The sequence below is a fragment of the Sarcophilus harrisii genome, chromosome 1 (genome assembly GCF_902635505.1).
Source record: "Sarcophilus harrisii chromosome 1, mSarHar1.11, whole genome shotgun sequence".
Lineage (NCBI taxonomy): Eukaryota > Metazoa > Chordata > Mammalia > Dasyuromorphia > Dasyuridae > Sarcophilus > Sarcophilus harrisii.
In genome coordinates, this window is record NC_045426.1 from 145994487 (window position 1) to 146016840 (window position 22354).

The 22354-nt window shown below is 32.6% G+C and overlaps 1 protein-coding gene across 2 annotated transcripts in view; it reads left to right on the top strand.

The window, feature by feature from the left end:
- Positions 1 to 22354, top strand: part of MAP3K1 (mitogen-activated protein kinase kinase kinase 1) — a 69448-nt gene that overhangs the window by 35749 nt on the left and 11345 nt on the right. For both annotated transcript variants that reach the window (XM_031965235.1, XM_003759374.4), the window contains exons 2-12: positions 6156 to 6306; positions 9383 to 9586; positions 11402 to 11602; positions 12062 to 12178; positions 12570 to 12718; positions 17274 to 17395; positions 17914 to 17995; positions 18101 to 18284; positions 19595 to 19876; positions 20472 to 20593; positions 22231 to 22322. In XM_031965235.1, the coding sequence (XP_031821095.1) occupies positions 6156 to 6306; positions 9383 to 9586; positions 11402 to 11602; positions 12062 to 12178; positions 12570 to 12718; positions 17274 to 17395; positions 17914 to 17995; positions 18101 to 18284; positions 19595 to 19876; positions 20472 to 20593; positions 22231 to 22322 (1706 nt within the window). The remainder of the gene's footprint in view (positions 1 to 6155; positions 6307 to 9382; positions 9587 to 11401; positions 11603 to 12061; positions 12179 to 12569; positions 12719 to 17273; positions 17396 to 17913; positions 17996 to 18100; positions 18285 to 19594; positions 19877 to 20471; positions 20594 to 22230; positions 22323 to 22354) is intronic.

Sequence of the window (22354 nt, forward strand, 5' to 3'; positions counted from 1 at the left end):
AATGGGAAGGGAGAAAATTGAAGATATGGGAGATAGCTAGTGAAAATGCCTGGTGTTGGGAGATATAATATCTTTTTTGAAGAACAGAGAGCTGAGATTGAGAGGCTATGACTTACTCACGGTTCCATGGCTAATAAATGAAAGTCCAGATCTTAGGATTCTTTCCATGAAGTCCCAAAGTTAAGTACTTCTTCCATTAGTTTATAGACAAATGATTAATAGCTCTGTAGATTCTTTTTGTTCTTTCATATGGAAAAGTTTTAAATATAATTCATTATACTGGATTTTTGTCTTTTAAATTTTTAAATTTATTTTTATTTTCAGTTATACATTTTCTTCTCTATTGCAAACAGATACAGTCATACAAAACAAATTCCTGATTTACCGTTGCCAAGAAATTAAAAAAGAAAAGAAAGTATTTCTCAAACTGTATTCTGAGTCCATTTCTCTGGTAGAGGTAGATAGCATATTTCATTATGAATCCTTTGCAAATTTTTGTTGGTCATCCTGATCAGAGTTAAGAGTTACTAAGTAGTCTTTCAAGGTTGATTATTTGATTCTGCTTGTTTTACTTTGCATCAGTTCATACAAGTCTTGGCAGGCTTTTCTTGAAACCATCATTTTTTTTTTTTTTTCCAGCTTATTAATGTACTTCATCACATTCAGATACTATAATTTGTTCCTCCATTCCCCAATGGATAGCTATCTCTTCAGTTTCCAGTCTTTGCCAACTCAAAAAGAGCTGCATAAATAGATTTGAACATAAAAGTCCTTTTCCTTTTTCTTGGATCTCTTTTGGATGTAGACCTCATAGCAGCATTGTTGGGTATATATAATTTAATTGCTTTTGGGGCAGAGTTGCAATTTGCTTTCTAGAATGGTTAAAGTGTTCACAGATCCATTAACAATACAATAAAGTACCTATTTTTTTCATAGTCCCTCCCAGCATTTGTGATTTTCCGGAGTTTTTTGTCAGTTTAACCAATCTGATAGGTTTGAGTTGGTATCTCAGAATTATTTAAACGAGTATTTTTCTAAATACTGATAGTTTTAAAGCATTTTTATGTGGCTTTTGATAGCTTGGATTTCCTCTGAAAACTCTGATTAGATATCAATTCTTACAAATTTGACTCAATTACCTGTATATTTTATGTAAAGTCCTTTATTAGATAAATATGCAGCAAAGATTGTTTTACCCGGTTTTTTTGCTCTTCTAATTTTTAGTTGTGCTGGTTTTGTCTTTGGAGAACCTTTTAAAATTTTTGTAATCAAAATCATCCATTTTACTTGTGAATTTCTCTTTCTCCTAGACTCAACAAGTAATTGCTTCCTTGCTTCAACTAATTTATTTCTGATGTCATCTTTTATCCATTTGGAGCTTATCTTGATATATACAATTTATGATGGTGATCTATTTATGTTTCTGCCAGTCTGCTTTCCAGTTTTCCTAATAATTTTTATTGAATAGTAAATTCTTGTCCCAGTAACCAGAATTTTTTGATTTATTCAATTCTAGATTATTACTATGCTTACTTTTTTCTTTATATTGTGCACATAAGTTGTTCCACCAACTAACTCTAACTTTATTTACTACCAATTTGTTTTGATAACTACAGCTTCAAGGTATAGTTTGAAATTTGGTATTGTAGGCCCCATTTTAAAAAAAAAATTAATTAACCTTGATATTCTCGACCTGTGGTTATTACTTCAGATGAATTTTATGTTGTAACTATTTTTTAAAAATGTATGTATGTTGAATTATTTCATAATGAAAACTTATCGAAATCTAATTAGAAGTAAAAGAAAATATATTAACAAAAATTAATTGGGAGAGCTATAGATAAAAAAATCTTGTAATTACTTTTAAAATCTAGATAAAATTAATATAAAAGTATTTGTTTTCCTACTGAATTAGCATTCAATCTTATTTTTATAGTAAATATGTATTTTATTTGGTTGTTCAATTATTTTTGTATATATCTACATTTTTCCCTTTCAGAGAGATTTTATCTTATTCTATTTTCAATGTTACTTGATCCAGATCCAGATCTTATGCAGTCTTAATTGGTAGTGCACATCTGGATATAGCTCTGTTATCAAGAATATTTGATTAAGGAGAACATTTCCCTTCCTTGGTGAAAGAAAGTAGTCTGTCATCCATATTTCCATATTATCAAATACTAGATAATACCTTTTAGTGCTTAACAAGAAATCATTTAAGAAACATACTTAAGAAGTTGTAGAAATAGAGAAGTAATTTAAACAGCTATCTCTATTAGACATTACAGAAGTATTCTATTTTTAACAATAGTAACATTTTACTGTTGTTTTATTTGATTAATTATAAATTTTTTAAAAAATAAAAGCAGGAAAACTTTTTGCTCTGAATAGGACAATAGGAACAGGACAAAGATAAAGACTAAATTAACTCTATAATACAATTTTCGTGGATTCTAATGTTATTCTATCTTTGGGGAAAGCTTTTGTAACTGTATGGGATTTAAAATTTTTCATGCTTAAATTAAAAATACTTGTTTGGCTTTTTAAAATTGTTACTAGAGAAAAATAATCCCATGTGGACTGTTGACTTAGGGTATTTTTTAAAGGAATAATTTGTCCAATTTTTGGTAAATGCAGCTAACTTACATATGGCCAAAAAAAAAAAAAAAAATACTTGATATGCTTTGTGAATTTGAGCTGCTTTATCTTCCATGGAATTTTCAGTCATTTAATTGAGTTTTAGCTCTTAGTTGTTAAGATCACAACAAAAAAGAAGCAGTGTATAAAATAAAAAATTAAGCTTCCCCTGATGATTTGGATCAAATTAGGAAGTTTTTGAAATAGCATTTTTTCTTAAATACCCAAAAGAGGGAAAATTTTATTTTGTTTCTATGATTTGATTTGGGTCTTATTTAAAGACAGATAAAGCTGTCAGGTCTTGTGGCTTCTACTCCACATCAAATCTCACATCTGTTAGCGACCACTCTATTATGACAGCTTCCCCTTGGTCTTCTGGTTTCTGGGGTCTCTGCTCTTTAATTCATGCTCCCCATAGTTGCAAAGATCATCTGTCAAGCCTCATTTTTGAGTAGAGACCTTCACAAGCTCCTCAGCTTTCCAGGCTTATATGCATATTATTCTCCTTCATGTGTTCATTAGATTTCAGTCAAACTGGTCAGCCTACTTTTGCTCTTCTCCCAACTTGTTTCTCTTTTCCTCCATGATTTTGCATAGACTGTCTCCTGGGACTCAAAATGTACCTCTAGTTCTGGTCACCTCTGTAATATATAATAATCACTGTCTTTATTCCAGCCTCAGCATTTAAGCTGTCTCCTATGAGAAGTCTTATCTAAAGTCTCTGGTTGTCAATGTTCTCTTTTTTCCCCCCAATTAATACATATATGCTCATGTATTTTTGCCCCCTCCTGCTTATACTTACCTCCCAGAAACTATAAGTTCCTTGAGGTCAGGAACTATTTATTTTCTTGGTATCTCTTGCACATAGAAGGTATTTGTAAATGCTTGTTGAATGGAATGGATTAGTTAGGACCAGAATCCAGGTCTTCTGATTCCTGGAATGTTGTTTTCTCCCCTTCTCCTATCCTATCACTGTTAAAAAGAATTAACACCAGGATGTATCCAGATTCTACTTTTCCCCCCTGTATCTGCAGGTGCTTATTTGTGCGTCATTTGCCAAGACTGACTTAATCATGTATAACCACTTACTCATGTATTAACCACTTATATAGGTTAGGCTCATGAATCCCCTGACAGTAAATTCTATGGACCTCATTTCAGGATATTTTAAATACATAAAATGCATAAGATTACAAAGGAAATTAATTATATTGAAATAAAGTCTAAATGAGAAGGGTTATCATCTAATATCTTGGGTCTAGTAATTCCAGTATTTTTGATTAAAGGAAAAGAATAGATCCACCAGCTGTAGTATAATGTTTTGTTGTCTACATTCATACATTTCTATTAGAGCTTAGTGAAATAAATGTGTGAGTTTTTAAATCCAAGTTTTATCCATTTATTCCTTGGTCCATGGACCCCAAGGTAAGCCCATTCATCAGTGACACATTTGGTCTTGCAAATTTGGTACATTACTATGAAAAACCAAATTTTGAGGCAATATAGGAAATTAAGTCTATATTCTACATGGTTGATATTTTATTTAATATTCTAGAAGACAGTATCTACATTATTGAACTTTTCTCATCCTTTATTCAAGTTTTTTGCTTGCCTGTCAATTTATGCATAAGATTTAAAGCCCTAGAAATTCCAAAGAATGTAGTTACATGAGGATTTAGTATGACTTATTTTCTTTTCAGCACTGTTTAAATAAACTATTGTTACATAAAAGTTTATTAGATTGTCTTAATTAAAATCATGAGGATTTAGGACTGGAAGAAACTTAGATTGTGTTTCCCGCTCAGTGAAGGTTGTGATCAGTTGGAAAAATCTTGGAAAATGCTTTTTACATTTTAGGGAGACAATATTTCCACAGAGTTGTGTGTTTGCTTTTGTGTTTCATTTTACTGCCAGTTCGTTACTTCTTTGTAGCTGTTGCTTTTTCTACAGTGATTTAGACTTTTATAATGGCTCAGATAGTTAGCATTTATGATGATCTCATGCACATCAACAAGTGACATGGATGCTATCACCTTATGAACTAAATATGACTTTAAAATGTAATTAAAATGTACCAAAAAGTTTTCTCAAATCTATTTGAGACTGTGGTGATTTTATATTTATCTTAATACTATAGTAACTTTAAAGACTACTAAATAGAACAGGAAAATTGTTGAATGTACTAGGAAGGAGAATGTGGTTTTTAAACAATATATATTATGAAATAAGTTGAGAATATTTTATTAGATGAACTGCGTTATTTTCTCATTTAAGCCAATGAGTGGTTTTTTATTTGAAATGCTCTCCAACAAAAATATTCAGACCAAAAAGTACTGTGTAATTGCAAACATCATAAGTGCTTTGCTTCTGTTGTATTACTACCAGTTTACCCTCACACACTGATTTCTTCACAGACAAGCCCATAAAGCAAGTAGTAAGTTATCCCATTACAGAAGAGCCTCAGGCTCAGAGAGATTGTGACATGTTTTATAGGAACCAAGCTGATAAATGTCCAGATCTCCTGACTCGAAGTCTCATGTTCTTTCTGCTCTTCTATGTTGCCTGTTTAATACTCAGTTAAATAATTATGTGTTTCTGTTTGACTTAAAACTTAACTTCTCCTAATCAGATAAGTGGTTTGAAGCAATAGTACACAGAGAGCATTGGACATATAAGTAGAGATAGTTGCCTTCAGATTTTGCCTCTGACAGATTGTCTGACCATGAACAAATAACAATCTCTTTAGAATGGGTTTCTCTTCTGTAAAATAGGAGACAGTGGTATGGACTTTACTGGGCTATGATGATTAAGTGAGAGTATCATTTATATGTCAGCTGTTATTGTGTAAATCATTTGAAAAAATGGCATTTTCATCTGTTGACCTTTTTGTAGTTTCTTCTCTAAATTTATTTTTAAAAATATCTGTGTACGTTTTCACTGTCTACATCAGATTGTAGATACTTAGATTAATAAGATTTGGAACTGAAAGAGAACCTTCAGGTTAATCAAGGTTAACTTCTTGACAAAAGAAGAAACTATATGATCTTTATAAATGATATGATAAATATAGTGCTAGATGTAGGTGTACTAGGATTGATTTTGTACAAAACCATCTATCGTCAGAAATTTTTTACTTTCTGTCCCCCTCATGCCTAAAATGTTTTCCTGGCATCCTTAGAAACTTGGCTGCACATCCTACTATCTCCATAGAGGAGGAGACCTTTACCATTTTCTCCCACTGCTAGTTTCTCAGCTTCAATCTAAAGTTACCCCCCCCGACCCCCGCCCAGTTCCTTGAGCACAAGGGATTTTCTTTGTGACCCCAAAGTTTAGCACATTCCTGGCACATAACAAATACCCAGTAAATAGAATTTCTCATGAACACAAAATCTACATAAATAAGTGACAGTTTTCAGTATTTTCTGCTCCATAGCCCTAAACAACTAGGTAGTTAAGACATATGCATTTTATGCCTGGAAAGTATCATCAAAAATGAAATGCATTTTTTTCTATTTTAGTCGAGATATGGAGAATAAAGAAACTCTCAAGGGATTGCAGAAAATGGATGACCGCCCAGAAGAACGAATGATCAGGGAAAAACTCAAGGCCACATGTATGCCAGCCTGGAAACATGAATGGCTGGAAAGGAGGAGTAGGAGAGGCCCTGTGGTAAGTAGAATAACTTACCTTTGTGTAATTGGAAAATTAAGTAATCTTGTAGTCTGTTTTTTCCCTTTTATTATAGTTGGATCCGTGATAATTTGTATACAAAATAAAGCAAATATTTAGGAAATTTTAACTGGAGTAGTTTATTGGTTGTTGATCATAATAGCTTTCTGACTTTAAATTAGAAACAATACTGCCCTCTAATGTCAACATTTGAAATACATTTTTTTCATTGGAGTCTGTTTCTCTTTTCTTAATATGTGAAATTGTGTATTTTTTCTGAAATTATAATGGATCTCTTAAATCTTAATTCCAAGAACTATCTGTGTGGATGCCAAGATCAGAACAGACCTGTAGATTCTTGAGAAACAGCCTAATAATGTGACTTAACCCTAAATGCGCGCTTGCTGAATAGAAAAAAAATAAAACTAGTCTAAGCCATCATTGATCTTCCTTAAGCGTTTAGTGAATATTGTTTATTAATGAAGGAAAAACAAAATTTCATATATAATTTCCATTTAAAAATTTTTTTTCAAAACAAACATTGGGGACAATATGTTGAAATTTGTCTTCTGTTATATGCTCAAACTTAATATTTAATATTATATGGCTTAATATTAGCCATCTTTTAGAAATGTGGACGGGTAGTGTGGGCAAGTGGCATGCTGGTTTAACAACTAATACAATCCAAAAAAAAAAAAAAGTATGCAGCTAGAAAGTCAACAAAAGAAATCAAGCCCTGATTTGTAGCATTTGTTATTTCCAAAGTGTAAATATTCACATTGAAAATTAAATAGTAGGCAGGACAGGTATATACCTGGGTACATGCCAGGGGCTCCTTTTAGGCAGTATAGAGCTTAGCAGCCTCCTTCTCAAAGTAATGTTTGTTTGTTTTTTGCTGAGGCAATTGGGGTTAAGTGACTTGCCCAGGGTCACACAGCTAGGAAATGTTAAGTGTCTGAGGCCAGATTTGAACTCGGTTCCTCCTGACTTCGAGGCTGATGCTCTATCCACTGTGCCACTCAGCTGCCCCCGAGTAATGGTTTTAAATGCACAAAATATAATACATAGTATTATGAAAAAAACCATTTATATGAAATACGGGTGCAAAACTGATTTTTTTAAGCAAGGTCATGGACTTCAGGTTAAGAACCTCTAGTGAATAAATAACCATACTCAGATTCTGAAAGCAACACCAATGTTTGCACATTTAGTTTTTTTTTTTTTTTTTTAATGTATCTTGATTATACAAAAACAGAAATCCTTGTTAATTCTCCTACCATCCTCTCTCTCCCCTACACCACAGGAATCTGTTTTCTGCATTCCCCTTCTAAGACTTAATTCTTTCCTTCCATATCAAAAAAATTAGGAGTATCTCCTGTCTTATCCTCTACCCCATTCTCTACTGAAATAAATGTGCCCAGTAATTTCCTCACTTAAGGAAAATCATTTGGGGATTGCAATTTAGCCATAATTTTTTAAAAGCTAGTTTGTACAGAGAAAAGGGAGCAGTGCTGTCTCCAAATAGTATGACAGCATAATGTAGCCAATAGGGAGTTGACCTCAAAATTGGAAAACTTGGATTCATCCTGCCTTGAATCTTCTGCTAACCAAGCCTGGTGCATCTTGATTTAGCAAGGTGTTTGTCAGAGTCTTGTAATAGAAAGAGACCTGAATGTTAAGTCAGAGGACCCGGGCTCAGAATCCCAGCTCTTCTCCTGATTTTGTGTCCTTGAACAAATGGGTTTTCAGTTTTCTTAACTTTTAAAATAGAGATGAGAGTAGATGGGAAGTACTTGAAGTGTACTCCAAGGACTTTGGAGAATGCCAGTAACTGTTTCAGGGGATCTTTGAAGGTAAAACTGCTTAACTATTAAACTATTTAAGACTAAGATGTTTTAATTTCTAATATGGCTAATATCAGTAGCTATAATCCACATAAACAAAAGCTATTTAAGGTCAGTTTTTAAGAGTAGTCCTGAGACAAAAAAAAATTGGAAGCTGTTTGACAAAATGAACTCCATGATCTCTTTCAGTGCTTACTATGTTGAGTGGGCACTTAATAAATGCTTATTAACTTGACGAATCCTGTGGTCTTAGAGCTACAGATTACATCATATACTGAGTTGAAAGGGATTTTTTTGTTAATTTGATATAACACCTTAGTCTCCTACAATATCAGGGATATTTATACAGGTGACAAATGATCACCTATGTAAACCATGTAAATCAAGAATTCTTTGCCTGGGTCCACGACACAAACCTCTGACTTAACTGACAATTATTTGTCAGTGTATTTGTATTTGTACTGAATTACGTATATTTGTAACTGAATCTCCATACCCCCCAAAATGTTAGTAATTATCAATCAAGAGAGAGATCTTTAATAGCAAGTTGAGAATGCTTATTAATTTATTATTATTAAGCATCCTTTATGTGCCAGGCAGCATGGTTAAATGCTGGGGATGCAAAGAAGACAAAAGTCTTAAAACATTTTGCAATTAAATTTTTTAAAGAGAAAAAATGTTATGTCACGGAAGTGAACTGTTAGTTTTTATAATGCTCCATTTACCTGGTCTTAACTTTGTATTTCTTCAGCATTTACTAGTATTATATACTAAATGTTAGACTGTGGGAGCAAAATAAATAAAAACATGGTCTATCTTCTGGAGAGTTTGAAATCAAATTGTATAAATTAATTTAGGCCAAATTGTGAGTACTAATCGACTTTTTTTTGTACTGCATTTTAGTCTTCATTTGAAAGAAGTATTTGCCATATGTAATTCAAAATAAGTAATAGAAGATCCAAGAAAGCATTAAAAATGGTCTTTTTATTATTAGTAGTATTAGTAGTATTTTCCCCCTACTACTAGTAGTAGTATTATTATTAGTAGTAGTATTGTAGTAGTAGTAGGGCAAATCTTTATTATCCATGGTATAGGAGTTTATTAAATATCCAAAATTCCTATTTATACAGAATTTTATCATTAAACCTGTGTCTTCCAGTTTTTGCTTCTTGGTTTTTTTTTGTTGTTGTTGTTTTTAAGTAATCAAAATGTATTGAATACTTTCTGTGCAGGTAGTAAAACCAATTCCTGTCAAAGGAGATGGTTCTGAAATCAACAAGTTAACACCAGAATCTCAAACTGAAGGGCATACAAATACTTCTTCACCTACTCCAAAAGGAAGGCGAAGTCCTTCTCCAAGTAGCTCTTCTTCTTCAAATCGTACTGTTAAATCAGAATCTCCTGGGGTAAGAAGAAAAAGAGTATCTCCAGTGCCTGTAAGTAAATATTTCACTAAATATTAATTTACTTGAATCTTTAGTTATATATAATCCATGTGGGAATAATTCTTTATAAAAGCATAATTAATAATATGTTGAGAAATTAGAATTTGAGAAGGAAATTGCATATTGAAAAGGTAAGAACTAAAGGTAAGGTAAGCACTAAGAACTTGTACTGAATTGTACTATTTGTCTTGTACTTTTGCTAAATGTCATTAACAGTAATAAAGAAGTTATAAGAAAGGACAGTTAAGATAAAATATTTCCCAAAGAAAAGACTAGTGCCTATTATCCTTGTGTCCTACATATAGAGATTGCTATAACTCTGTTCTTGGACATATTAGAAGGTCATATTTCATCTATTAATAATGATAAATGACTACAAATTTTAATGCAGGTCTGTTTAAAAATAATTTATCTTAATGGATATTAGGGACTATGTACTTAGAATTCTGAAGCTATTGTAAAAATTGTAGTTTCTATTATAATTGAAGTTAAGGGTGATAGATAATTGATTATATGGCTGACCATATCAAAGGATTACCCCAAATACGAATGTTGAACCTTATGCTGAGCAGACCTGTAGAGTGCTGGGTGCAGTGCCAGAATGTGTTATATCTGATACTGTCTTTCTAACATCTTGGGAGAAATTCCATTTAAAAGAATGTCATTTGTGCCCTTACCCCCACTCCTTTCTTAGGAGTAAGTAATAAATAGTTGATTGAGATTTTTAGTGACTGTTTAAGTAAATACTGTTTTCTAGTGTTAATATTACATGGGAGATACATCCAAGGTCATTAATGAGTTTTATAGAGTAGTGAGGTCTTTTTTGGTAAGTTTGGGTGACCAGTATTTTTTGTATGTTTGTGATACAGGCTATAACAATTGGTAGATATTCACAAGTAAGCTGTTTCTCTGGATTATTGATTATTTATTGCCTACATGAAGTTCCATGGAAATAGTGGAATGTAACAGTGTTAAGCTAATTGGACATTTATTTCCAGAAGAACTGTCCTGAGTATCTAATTTAAAACCATGTTCATGAAAAATAAATCAAACTCAGATTCCATCACTAAAATACTTGTCATTTATTCTCCCCCTCTCTCTGTAATATTTAGTTTGTTGAGGGGATGGGAGGGAGGGGAAGAGGCAGTGGTGTTAGATTGGTTCTGTGATTTTAAGTTGTAAGGACCTCTTCAGGAGGAACTTCTGTCAATATCACCATTACTTGCTCTGAAACTTAGTTTAAAGAGTTGTTTGGGCTATTCAGTTAAGTTGTCTAGTGTCAAATAGCATGTATCAGAGATGGAACACAGGTTCTTCAATCTGAGGCTAGTTCTTTTCATAGTAGCCCATACTACCCTCCCCTGCTGTCTCTCCTTCCCTTCTTACTTTCCTTTTCTCACTTCTCTTTTTTCCTTCTCATCTTATCTTCTTCCTTTTCCTTTCTAACCCCCCTTCATCTTCTATTACAGGTACACACTCAATGTAATGAATAGAGGGTGTGGTAATTCTATAATAGAAGTGTTAATAACTTGATCATCAGTGATCTTAGAAAACTTGGATATAAAATTCAGTTTTCCTGAAGTTTCAGTGTTTCAGTCAGAAATGGATTTTGCTTGATTTTTGTATCCATTTCTTTGAGGAGATGGATAAATTTCTTAAATTCCTTTTTTTTTTTTTCCCCATATTTGCTGTCTCCTAGTTTGAGAGTAGATATGGTAATGCTACTATTTATAACCACTCTTCTCTATTAAAGCTTCTTTTTTAAAATTTGAGAAGCTATTTCTAATAGAAATCAACTTTCTGAAGTTTCAGAGTGGGAGAATCACACCACCCCGAAGAGCTCCATCTCCAGATGGCTTCTCTCCATATAGTCCTGAGGAAACAAATCGTCGAGTCAACAAAGTCATGAGGGCTCGGTTGTACTTACTGCAGCAGATAGGACCCAACTCTTTCCTCATTGGAGGAGATAGCCCAGACAATAAATACAGGGTGTTTATTGGGCCTCAGGTAGGAAGCATTTTCATCCTATAAATTCAGATCAGTAGGTATTTATTAAGATGTTAGGTGCCAGCAATCCTATTGTACACTGAGAAGCTCAAAATAAAATTAGAATATTTTAAGGTTTTTAGTATGTGATATTAGTTTAAAGTTTTTATGGCTTGCTAAATTAATGGTTCTTTAAAATAAATGTTAAGAAGGGTTATTACCTGAAAAGTTTTTAAAAAATGAAATTTTATTAACATTCACTAAAATGAATTTCTTGGTAACTGTCCTTTCTTAATATTCGTAGTGAATATGCTTAGGATTCACAATCATATGACTGCCTATATTTTAAAAATAAACATTAGTATAATAAATTTGGAAATAGAACTAAAAACTTGCAGTAATAATCTAGAGTGTTAAAAAGCTCCATTTGAAATTCCAGTAGAGCTTCAAATTTACCTGTGTATTTTTCTTGATATTTAGACCTGTAGCTGTGGGCGTGGAACATTTTGTATCCATTTGTTATTTGTTATGCTCCGAGTATTTCAACTAGAATCCTCAGATCCAATGTTGTGGAGGAAAACTTTGAAAAATTTTGAGGTATTTTATATGTTTTTATTTATCAGTTATCAACTAAAACTAGACAGTGAAATCAGGAAATTAATTCATATGTTGAACATGATTTTTGAAGTAGTTCATAATGATTTTTAAGGTGCAGAAGTACATGTCTTGTAGTTAATGGATTAGACCATTGTATCCCCAGCATTACATTTTTATAAGCCATTTAATAATTGTTTTGCTCTTTGCCTAAACAATTGTTATTTATTTTTAAAGGTCAGTTAACGTATATCTGCCAATAATCCCATATTTCTTAATTTATTGATCAACTAAAAGGAAATGAAGATTATCAGTTTTGAGAACCTAGAATCAGTACCTTTATGTATAAGAATGCAGCATAAATATCATTATTACTGTCTTTTTCCAATGTTAGGTTGAAAGTTTGTTCCAGAAATATCACAGTAGGCGTAGCTCAAGGATCAAAGCTCCATCTCGTAGCACCATCCAGAAGTTTGTATCACGCATGTCAAACTCTCATACGTTGTCATCATCTAGTACTTCTACATCTAGTTCAGAAAACAGGTCAGTATTTTTTAAGGAATTAAAAGTTTTATTCTCTGATTATTTTGTGATTTTAAGGGTATGTATATCAGTGTTGATGTACTTGAAAATTATTCTTACTTAGTATCATTGCACTTTTGGAATGAGAAAGTTAAAATCAAGAATAAAACACATTAACAATTGTAATGTTCAAATGTGGAAGTTTTCCCCTTCAATTATAATATTGGAAAAAGGCAAAATAAATGTCTAAATACAGTGTTCCGTGTAACACTTTAGAGCTTAAAAAAGCTTTCACATATTTTATCTTATTAGAAGGTTGGTTATAAAGTATAAGATATCATGTTACATACCTTACACCATTTGAACCTCATAATGATCATTTAAAATAGATAGTAAAAATGAAATCCCCATTTGATAGATTTGGAGTTCTTAATCTTTTTTTTTTTTTTTAAATCAGAATCCTTATAGAATACTGTTTTGTTTTAAATACATAAAATTACAAAAGAAGCCAATGGAATTAAAATAAAGATGTTTTCCTCATTCAAGTTTTTGGGTCCATGGTTAAGAACTCTTACTATTTTCTAAGAAGAAGGTGATTCTCAGGGAAGTTGTGAATTCCCCAAGATGATTCTTAGGGTTCATTAAACAAGCATTTATTAAGTGCCTCTATTTTGTGCCAAGTTTTGAATATATGAAGTCAAAAACCAGTTCCTGGTCCACAAGGAACTTTTTTTTTCTATTGTGGAGAAACAATACACACACACACACAGAAAATTGAATACAAAGTACTTTCTGAGTAGGCAAGTACTAGCATCTGGAAGTTGGGTGAAAAGAGCAAGAGTAGATACCCCTGAAGGAGGTGGAACCTCAACTGAATGAGATAGGAAACAGATGGACCTATATGTACACAGGAACAAAGGCAACTCCCATGGGCCACACAGTAAGCAGGCTAACTTAGGTTTAGAATCAAAAGTTCATTTTGTGGCAGGTAGAGAAATGTTTTACAAACCCCGTATGTAAAGAAGCAGTTCTCTAAAACTATTTTTGGTACCAATTAACATTATCACTGTGATCATTTTTTGTAGATGTTTTTGAAGAACCATATTATGTTATGTTTTTTGCTAATGGGGGCAAAGTAGTTTTAATTTTTTCCTAATTGAGAAAATAGCTATTAATAAATATAAAATAGCTATTAACAATGACTAATCACCATTAGATTGTGAGCTTCTTCTGGGCAGGGACTGTCTTATATTTTTCTTTGTCTCTCCAGCACTTGGCACAGTGTCTGACACATAGTAGGCACTTTAATTGACATGATAGATATTCATTGACTGATTGATATTTTCTAAAAGCCTCAAAGTCCAGTAGAGTTAAAAGAATGCTGGTATAAAGTAAGATTCTACTCAAGTTAGGGAATAACCTAAAAAGTATAATAAAAGTAGAAGTATTCACATTAGCTTAAATTTATATAGAGATTTTATGGTTTATGAAAAACTGAAGTAACTAAGCCCTTTTAGAAGTTGGAAATTGCCAAAAAGTGTATAACTGAATCATTCATAAAATGAGGTTCATAGATTTATAACAAGAAAAGGATTAGAAATGTTCTGGTCAATACTCTCACAAATGTCCAAGGAGAAAAAAAGAAGAATCAAGATTTGAACCCAGATGTTCTGACTCTTTCTTATTCTAATGTGTTGTCTCTCACTGCTGGAAGATATGCTTCATTCACATAGCACACAGTTTCATGTTTAATATCCATTGGCTTATTTATAGTCCCTCATCCTTCTATAGTCTTACTATACTCTTTTCATAGCCTTTTATTTAGGGAGGGGACAAATATTGGGGTATGGCATAGTGGGTAGAATGTAGGACTTGTAACAAGGAAGTCCTAGGCCCAAATCCTCCTGATACTCTCTGTGACCATAGGAAGCCCTTTTATCTCTCTAAGTTTGTTGTTTCTATAAAATGAGACTTATCCTACCTGTAAATCACCCTCCTCACTGAGTTGTTGGGAAGCTCAAATGAGATTTATAGTATATAAAAAAACCTAAAAGCAAGTGACCAAAATTAAAACAGAAAATGAACTTTCAGAAGAGGAAAGCTTGTAAGAGTGGAATTTTTAAAAAGTGCTATCAAGGGGGAATGATATATTGGTGGAACCCTCTACTGCCCTCTTCTCCTTTCCCTCACTCCAAATGGAAAAGGTTCTGTGGAGATAGGAATTTGTCACCCATGTGTACACATTCACTTCTAGATTACACCTGCAATTGGACTGGATTAGGCAAAATTTAGTTTCTATTTTTGTCAATTGTGATTTTTGACGTTTGCTTGTTTAAAAACTTCAGTTTGTTTCCCATCATAGACTAATATTACATAAATCCTATCTGAATTTCTAAATTTAAAATATTGTTTGCCATTACACATTAAATATTATTACTCTTTTTTTGTTTCTTAGGTATAAAGTTCAGGGAGAAAAAGTGATTATAACATAATAAAAGAAGAGAGAAACAGGCGTTTTTATTTTGTAGTTTTTATTGTGATTCTGCTGACCTTCATAAATAAGTTTTTCTGTGCGTGTGCATATTCAAGAATCAGGAAGCTTTATTTGCAGCCACTGGATCCTAAACATTGGGTAGAACAAGTTAAAATAACAGGCAAGGGATAGGTGCCCATGAATGAAAATATGAATGGATCAAAGAATCTATAATTTTCAGGACTAAGTTATTGTATTTTTCTTTTAAATCTTTAAATCTGCTATGGTTTCAGTTCTAGGCCCAGCATTTCCACAAATTCAGTATGATATTGATTACTTAACATCTCTGGTTTTCATGCTAATTTTCCTTATGAAAAAATGTAGTAGACATATCATCCTCTATCTTATTTCTTAGTTGTTCCCTTCTTTCCACTTAGTAAAATTAAAACCTCTTTTCCTAACATAAAAATCTGCCACCAGCTTTTATCTCATGAGGCTGTCTTTTCATACTCTGTGCTTCAACCAAACCAACTGTTCTACCCCAGTTCTTTTTAATCTAGATTATTCTTCTTTTCTTATATACCTGCTCAAATTCTACCCATTCTTTAAAGCCAAATTCAAATACCATTGTGTGAAGTCTTTGATCATGCATTTTTGGAAATGATATTCTCCCTTGAACCACTGAAACACTTTTTTGGTATCTCCCTAATGAATTAAGTTATATTCCCTAGTATAGGTAACTATATCTGATTTTGTTTTATGCTTTTGCAAAAATATAAGTTCCATAAGGACAGTTGTGGAAGAGACCTTGAGTGACTAGATTACAATATTTCTATAATTTAATAGATGGTCTTCAGAGCTTGCTATGGTCAAAAAAAAAAAAAAATCATTTATCTGTAGCCTCCTCCATCTACTGATGAGCCTTTCTAAACTTGGAAAGACTTTTAGGAGCTCATATTTCACTGCTATAGCCTCTCAGTGGTGAGACTTTAGAGAATGTCATTAGTTTCATAAGTATTAAATTAATGAATTTGTATTGTGAGAGAAATATACTCAATATGTGAGGTTTCCTCTGAGTGGTATTACGAACTCCTGTCCCAGACTTACATGTGAGAGACTTTTTCCAGTTTTGTCCTTTCTTATCACTCTCATAGGACAAATTTCTTACAATTCATCTTTACTAAAGTTTGGCTTGGAAAGTGAGAGGGAATATATCTGAGGTGCTGCTTTCTTTAGAAGCAGGGTCAGATTTTCGGGATTCTGGCTCTTCTCAAAGGTTAGACTTTTTGTTGGATGGAGTGATTTCTGCCTCAGGTGGGAAGTTTCCCTATGTTGATGGATCCATTGTCCCCAGGAAATGATTTTACTTAGTGTCTTTTAAGTGAAAGAAGAATCTCTTTGCTGGCAACAATGAAGCTTGAAATGCAAAGAACTTAGAACTGCTGTTAATAGAAAAATTAATTGCTATATTATTTATGGATAAAATGTTTTAATAAGTTAATATTGTTTTTCAAAAGATGCCATAGTAAAAATGTAGGAAATGATTTGTTCTCAACTTAATTCTTGATCAATATTTTAGAACAGAATTTACATTAGTAATTACATCATTCTACAGTAAGGAGGACTATAGCATGGTAATAAAAGTAGTTGTTAGAGGAATCAGTGTACAGGTTACTTAAGCATTCAAGGCACCAGGTATGTGTTTACCTGTGAGCTGGCAAAAAGTGGCTGTTAGGTCACCACTTAAGGCAGTTCACACACTAGAAGTTTTCCACATAGTGATATCACAGATGAAAACCAAAAAAAATTAGACTGGTTTTAGAATCTCATCTGAAATTTTATGTAAACTCGTAACAAAATATCATATTAATATGGGGAACATTAAACCATCAGAATTTTTTTTTTTTTTTTACCATGACTTATGTGGAAATAATAGCAAAAGTACTGGCATGTAATTAACTATTTTAGGTTTTTCATCTAAGTCATACAAGATCTAATAAAGTAAAATTATTAGAATTAATATTTGTATCAAACATTTTAATTAAAATTATGTAATGTTTTTGTTATTGATATCAGCCTTTTCTCTTTCTCCTTTTTCTATAGTATGAAGGATGAAGAGGAACAGATGTGCCCCATTTGTCTGTTAGGAATGCTTGATGAAGAGAGCCTTACAGTATGTGAAGATGGCTGTAGGAACAAGTTGCACCACCACTGCATGTCAATTTGTATGTTGTTGTTTTATTCATGCTCATCATAAGTACAATTAAATTATTCCATTATCTAGCCAACTAATTTAGATTTTAACATGGTTTAGCCCCGTATGAGCATGTGTTCTAGCTAATCTGGTGTAGGGAAAGATTTAAGCTTAAAAATGCTTTGGGTGCTTGACACTAATCTGAATTTTTTTTAAATTTGTAAACAAGCAAATAAAAAGCTGGTTAATGTAACTAACAAAATAACATTGAAGAAAGGCACTAGAATCAGGGGAGTTTAGTCTCATCTTTTTCTTGCTTTGTTAGCATCAGATCTCAGAATGGGAAAGAACAAGTCGCCGGTTCACATTCCCCTCAATGAGGCAAGGAGTTAACTCAGATCACTTTCTATGATCTCCCTCAGTATAAATTTTATAACTAGTACCCTGCACAAAACCCTGCTCTTATATGCTTCTTTTTCTTAAATTTATATTTTTACAAGGTCTTGTTTAGGGAATATTCCTTGGATAAATTCTATTTTTATTTTTCAGGGGCAGAAGAATGTAGAAGAAATAGAGAGCCTCTGATATGTCCTCTTTGTAGATCCAAGTGGAGGTCCCATGATTTCTACAGGTCAGATTCTAATGAATGGCTTCTTAATATTAATATTCAATGATATAAATATTTTAAAATTAAACCCATATTTTTTGGCAAACTCTATTAATATTTTAATTTTAGTCATGAATTGCCAAGTCCTGTGGATTCTCCTTCTGTTCTCCGAGCTGCCCAACAACAAACTGTACAGCAGCCACCTTCTGTTGGATCACAAAGAAGAAACCAGGACAGTAACTTTAACCTTACTCATTATGGAGTTCAGCAGATCCCTCCTGCCTACAAAGATTTAGCTGAGCCATGGATTCAGGTAATTAGTCTCTTATTATAAAGTCCTCTATTCAGTTTGATTCAGTACACATTAATTCAATATCTATTATGTCCTGGGTTGTAAATTACTGGGTAAAGTAAATTCTTCTGTCTTCAGGGAACTTACATTCTACTAGAATTTTAAGTGTTGTTGTTGTCGTTTTTTAATTGTAATTAATCAGAGCAATAGTTGTTTCTAAAACTTTTCACGCCATACATACAGAGAGGCATCTGTGCAGTTTATTATTGTTGGATTTTAATTGAACCTACCAGAATAAATATCTCGTTGAAAAATTTTTGGTATCAGTGCTAGTTACTCATAGAAAACAATGCTCTCTTCTATCTAATCTAATTATGTTTTATGTCCTAGTTAGTCCTTATTAGTCCTTCTGTTTAGATAAGGCTATTTTTATATCTTTCTCAGAGAATAAAAACTATACCATTTCCCTTGATAAGTTTTTGACATATTACAGTCTAGAATTTTTCTTAAGTCTGAACAAATAGAATCACAAAATGTAGATGTTAGAAGAATCATGTAGTCAAATCTATACCCAATAGGAATCCTTAAAGTTTTTATATAGTCTCTGCTTAAAGACCTTCATTGAAAGTAAACTACTATCTCCAGAGGCACAGTCCATTTCACTTTTAGATATATCTAATTTTGGGGAAGTTTGATTAACTTTTCCTCTTTGCAAGATTCTCTGATCACATCTGGTTCTGCTTTTTTAGCCAAACGTAATAAGTTTAATTCTTCTCCCACAGGAGAGTCTTTCCTTCAAATACTTAAACACATTTAAGTGTTTTTGGTATTTAGCTTTTCATAAATTCAGGGATTTCATATTCAGTGACATTTTCCCTCTTCGTTTTTTTTAAGCAACATAATGAAAAGGATTAAATTGTAGAAAGTTTTAACTTCTTTTCTTAACTTTTTCTGATCTTGTGATATAATTATGCTATTCTGCTCATTTTTATATTATTAGTATTATGAGAAAATTTGGGTTTCTTAATTCTTGAACATATATTCTTGAATATATTTTTACGAGCAAAGAAGTATTAGAGCTTTTATATGCGTATATATATTCTTAGGTTATTAAATATTAATATTCCCTGTGACTACTTGGGGATATGTATCATTTAAAAGGAGTTAATATGAATGACATAGATAAGTAGAAGTGTCTACAGATAGATAAATGGAGTTAATGATTAAATTCTCCTTTTATGCTTGATGTCTAACTAAAGGGATTTTTCATAATCAAATTGAATTCATCGTGTGTGTGTGTGTGTGTGGTTTTGTTTTTTAATTTTATGTAGGTATTTGGAATGGAGCTTGTGGGCTGCTTATTTTCTCGAAACTGGAATATAAGAGAGATGGCACTCAGGCGTCTTTCCCATGATGTTAGTGGTGCTCTGCTATTGGCTAATGGGGAAAGCACTGGAAATTCTGGGAACAACAATGGAAACACCCCAAGTGCTGGAGCAGCAAGTGGGTCATCTCAGGCCGGTGTCTCTGGAGACATTGTTGTGGAGGCTTGCTGCAGTGTTCTGTCAATGGTGTGTGCTGACCCTGTCTACAAAGTCTATGTTGCTGCTTTAGTGAGTACTTTCATTCCTTGTTACATATATTTTATATATATATATGTATATGTATATGTATATATATATTGTTTTAACAAAAAGTACCGCTGTTTGGGATTATGGTTTTGATGTTTAACAGGTTAAGTTACCAGTATGATACTAGGGCAAATCAATATTTTAATAATGTGTCTGCAGTCACCAAAGCAATGATAAAGTAAACAAAATGCTTTAGAATCAACATTTTGGTACCACGTGAAGTCAGGAACAATTTCCTGAAAATATATTTAAGAAAGATTAAATGTATTTTGCTCTTTGAAAGGGCTCTTAGAGGTTATCCAGTCCAACACTATATTTTTACAAATAAGAAAACTGAGGACCAGACACTCAACTTGTTCACCACTTGTTCACAGTATTATGGTTGTAGGGGATCTTAAAGGTTATCTCCTTTTGGTTGTTATTTGGACCATTACATTTAAATTGTTTCACAATGTTTTCTGTATAGATATCAATCTGGTTTAAATTTTTGTACAAAAGCATACTGGATTTTAGAGAATTAAAGTTGATTTTAGACACACAATTTAACTAACTTTTCATTTGTTTTTCTTTGTCCTAGAAAACATTAAGAGCCATGTTGGTGTACACTCCTTGCCACAGTTTGGCAGAAAGAATAAAACTTCAGAAACTTCTTAGGCCAGTTGTAGAAACCATATTAGTCAAATGTGCAGATGCCAATAGGTATGGTCATGAGGTTTTCCACTAAAATTTTCTTCTCATGGTTTCTTACATTTGTCAGTAATGACTTGTGCCTTACAAGTTACTTCTTTGTTGGATGAATGAATTTTTTAAATTGAGTTTTCTAATTAAAAAAAAAAAAAAACCTTGAAATAAAATTCACCAGATTAATGTAATGATCTAGAAAAATTATTTCATTCATATAAAATTCTTTTACTGTCCATCTCATCTTGTTGCAAGAATCTAAAAAATACATTGCAGAAATCACATTTCTAATCTATATATGTAATAATACGAGTTCATTAGCTCTTCATTTCTTGTGTTTTTGTTGTGTGTATGTGTATAGACATTCTGTGAAAAGTAATTTTTTTTTTTTTTTGTAATTTATTAGGAAGGAAAGCTATGTCATCCCATTCCTCATACTCTTAAATTATGTAGTATATCTTATGCTCGTGGGTGGTGGGAAATTGAGTGGATTTTGTTTTATGTTGTTGGGAAGCTTAACCTGGAAGAGACTATCTAGTTCAGTTCCTCAGTCTGTAGATAAGGAAACTGAGGCCCACTTGTCTGTGGTCTCACAGATTGAATGTGAACCAAGGTCCTGACTCCAGAGTCAGAGGTGTACCATGTCAGTATAAAAAAAACACAACTAAGATCATTCCGGTAGCAGATGTAAACTGGCAGGACTACTTCAGTGTTGAGACTCTTTTAAAAAGAAAGTATACCTGACATTCCTCATAGAGGACCACTGAACAGTGATCAGAAAACACAGCCAATGTACATGATTCTTCCTTATCACCAGATTTTAATATATATATAGTGCCCTAAGGATGTCAATTTTTAATAGAAATCTTTGTCATAAGGCTTGATTGGAAATAACTATGCAACCACAGATTTTATAGGATTTTTATGAAAAGCCCCAAACATTTCATTGTTTATCTTTAGATATCTGTGAGCTATATGTGAGAGGGTAAATATCATTATCTCTACTAAGGAAAGAATTGCTAGTTACCCAGGCCCAAATTAGTCTCTTTGGCAGAGACCAGTGGGTTTTTCTCCTCTTCAGAGAAGAGTTCATTTTGGGTCTTTCCCTAAAACAAAGCAATATTCCATAATTCAAGTGCTTCAGACCTTTCTTTTGATATCCTAGTAAGGCATAGGGAAAGCCAGTTTACCCTGTTAAATAGACTTAGTACAAGTTTCATGATTCTGTTTTTCCCAATGAAGAAATGATCAGCATAGACTCAGCATAGGACCAGTGTCTGAGCCAGGATCAAAATGCACCTCTATGCTGGTATTCAAAAGAAACCTTTTTTCTATAATGATAATTTCAGACTTTGAATGACATTTTATTTGTTGACTTAAATATATGGAAGAAAGAACATTGCAGTGTTAGGTTCTGGGTGCATAAGATTGTATTATCAGATTTTTTTAATTGAAGAAATTTATTTGAACTGAATTTTTCCTCTATGCTGTGAGGCTTTGGGTGTAGCATTTTGCGTGTGATTATTTTATTATGACTTTAGTTATAGAAACTAAATGCACAACCAAACTACTTTTTTATTTTTCCCAAACATTTTTAAATTTTCATTGACATAAACTTTACCTAGTATTGACATGGTTTTCCCTTCCTTTTTTAGCCGCACAAGTCAGCTTTCAGTTTCAACACTGTTGGAACTCTGCAAAGGCCAAGCAGGAGAACTGGCAGTTGGCAGAGAAATACTTAAATCAGGTAATACCCTCAGACTTCAAATCAATTTTTAT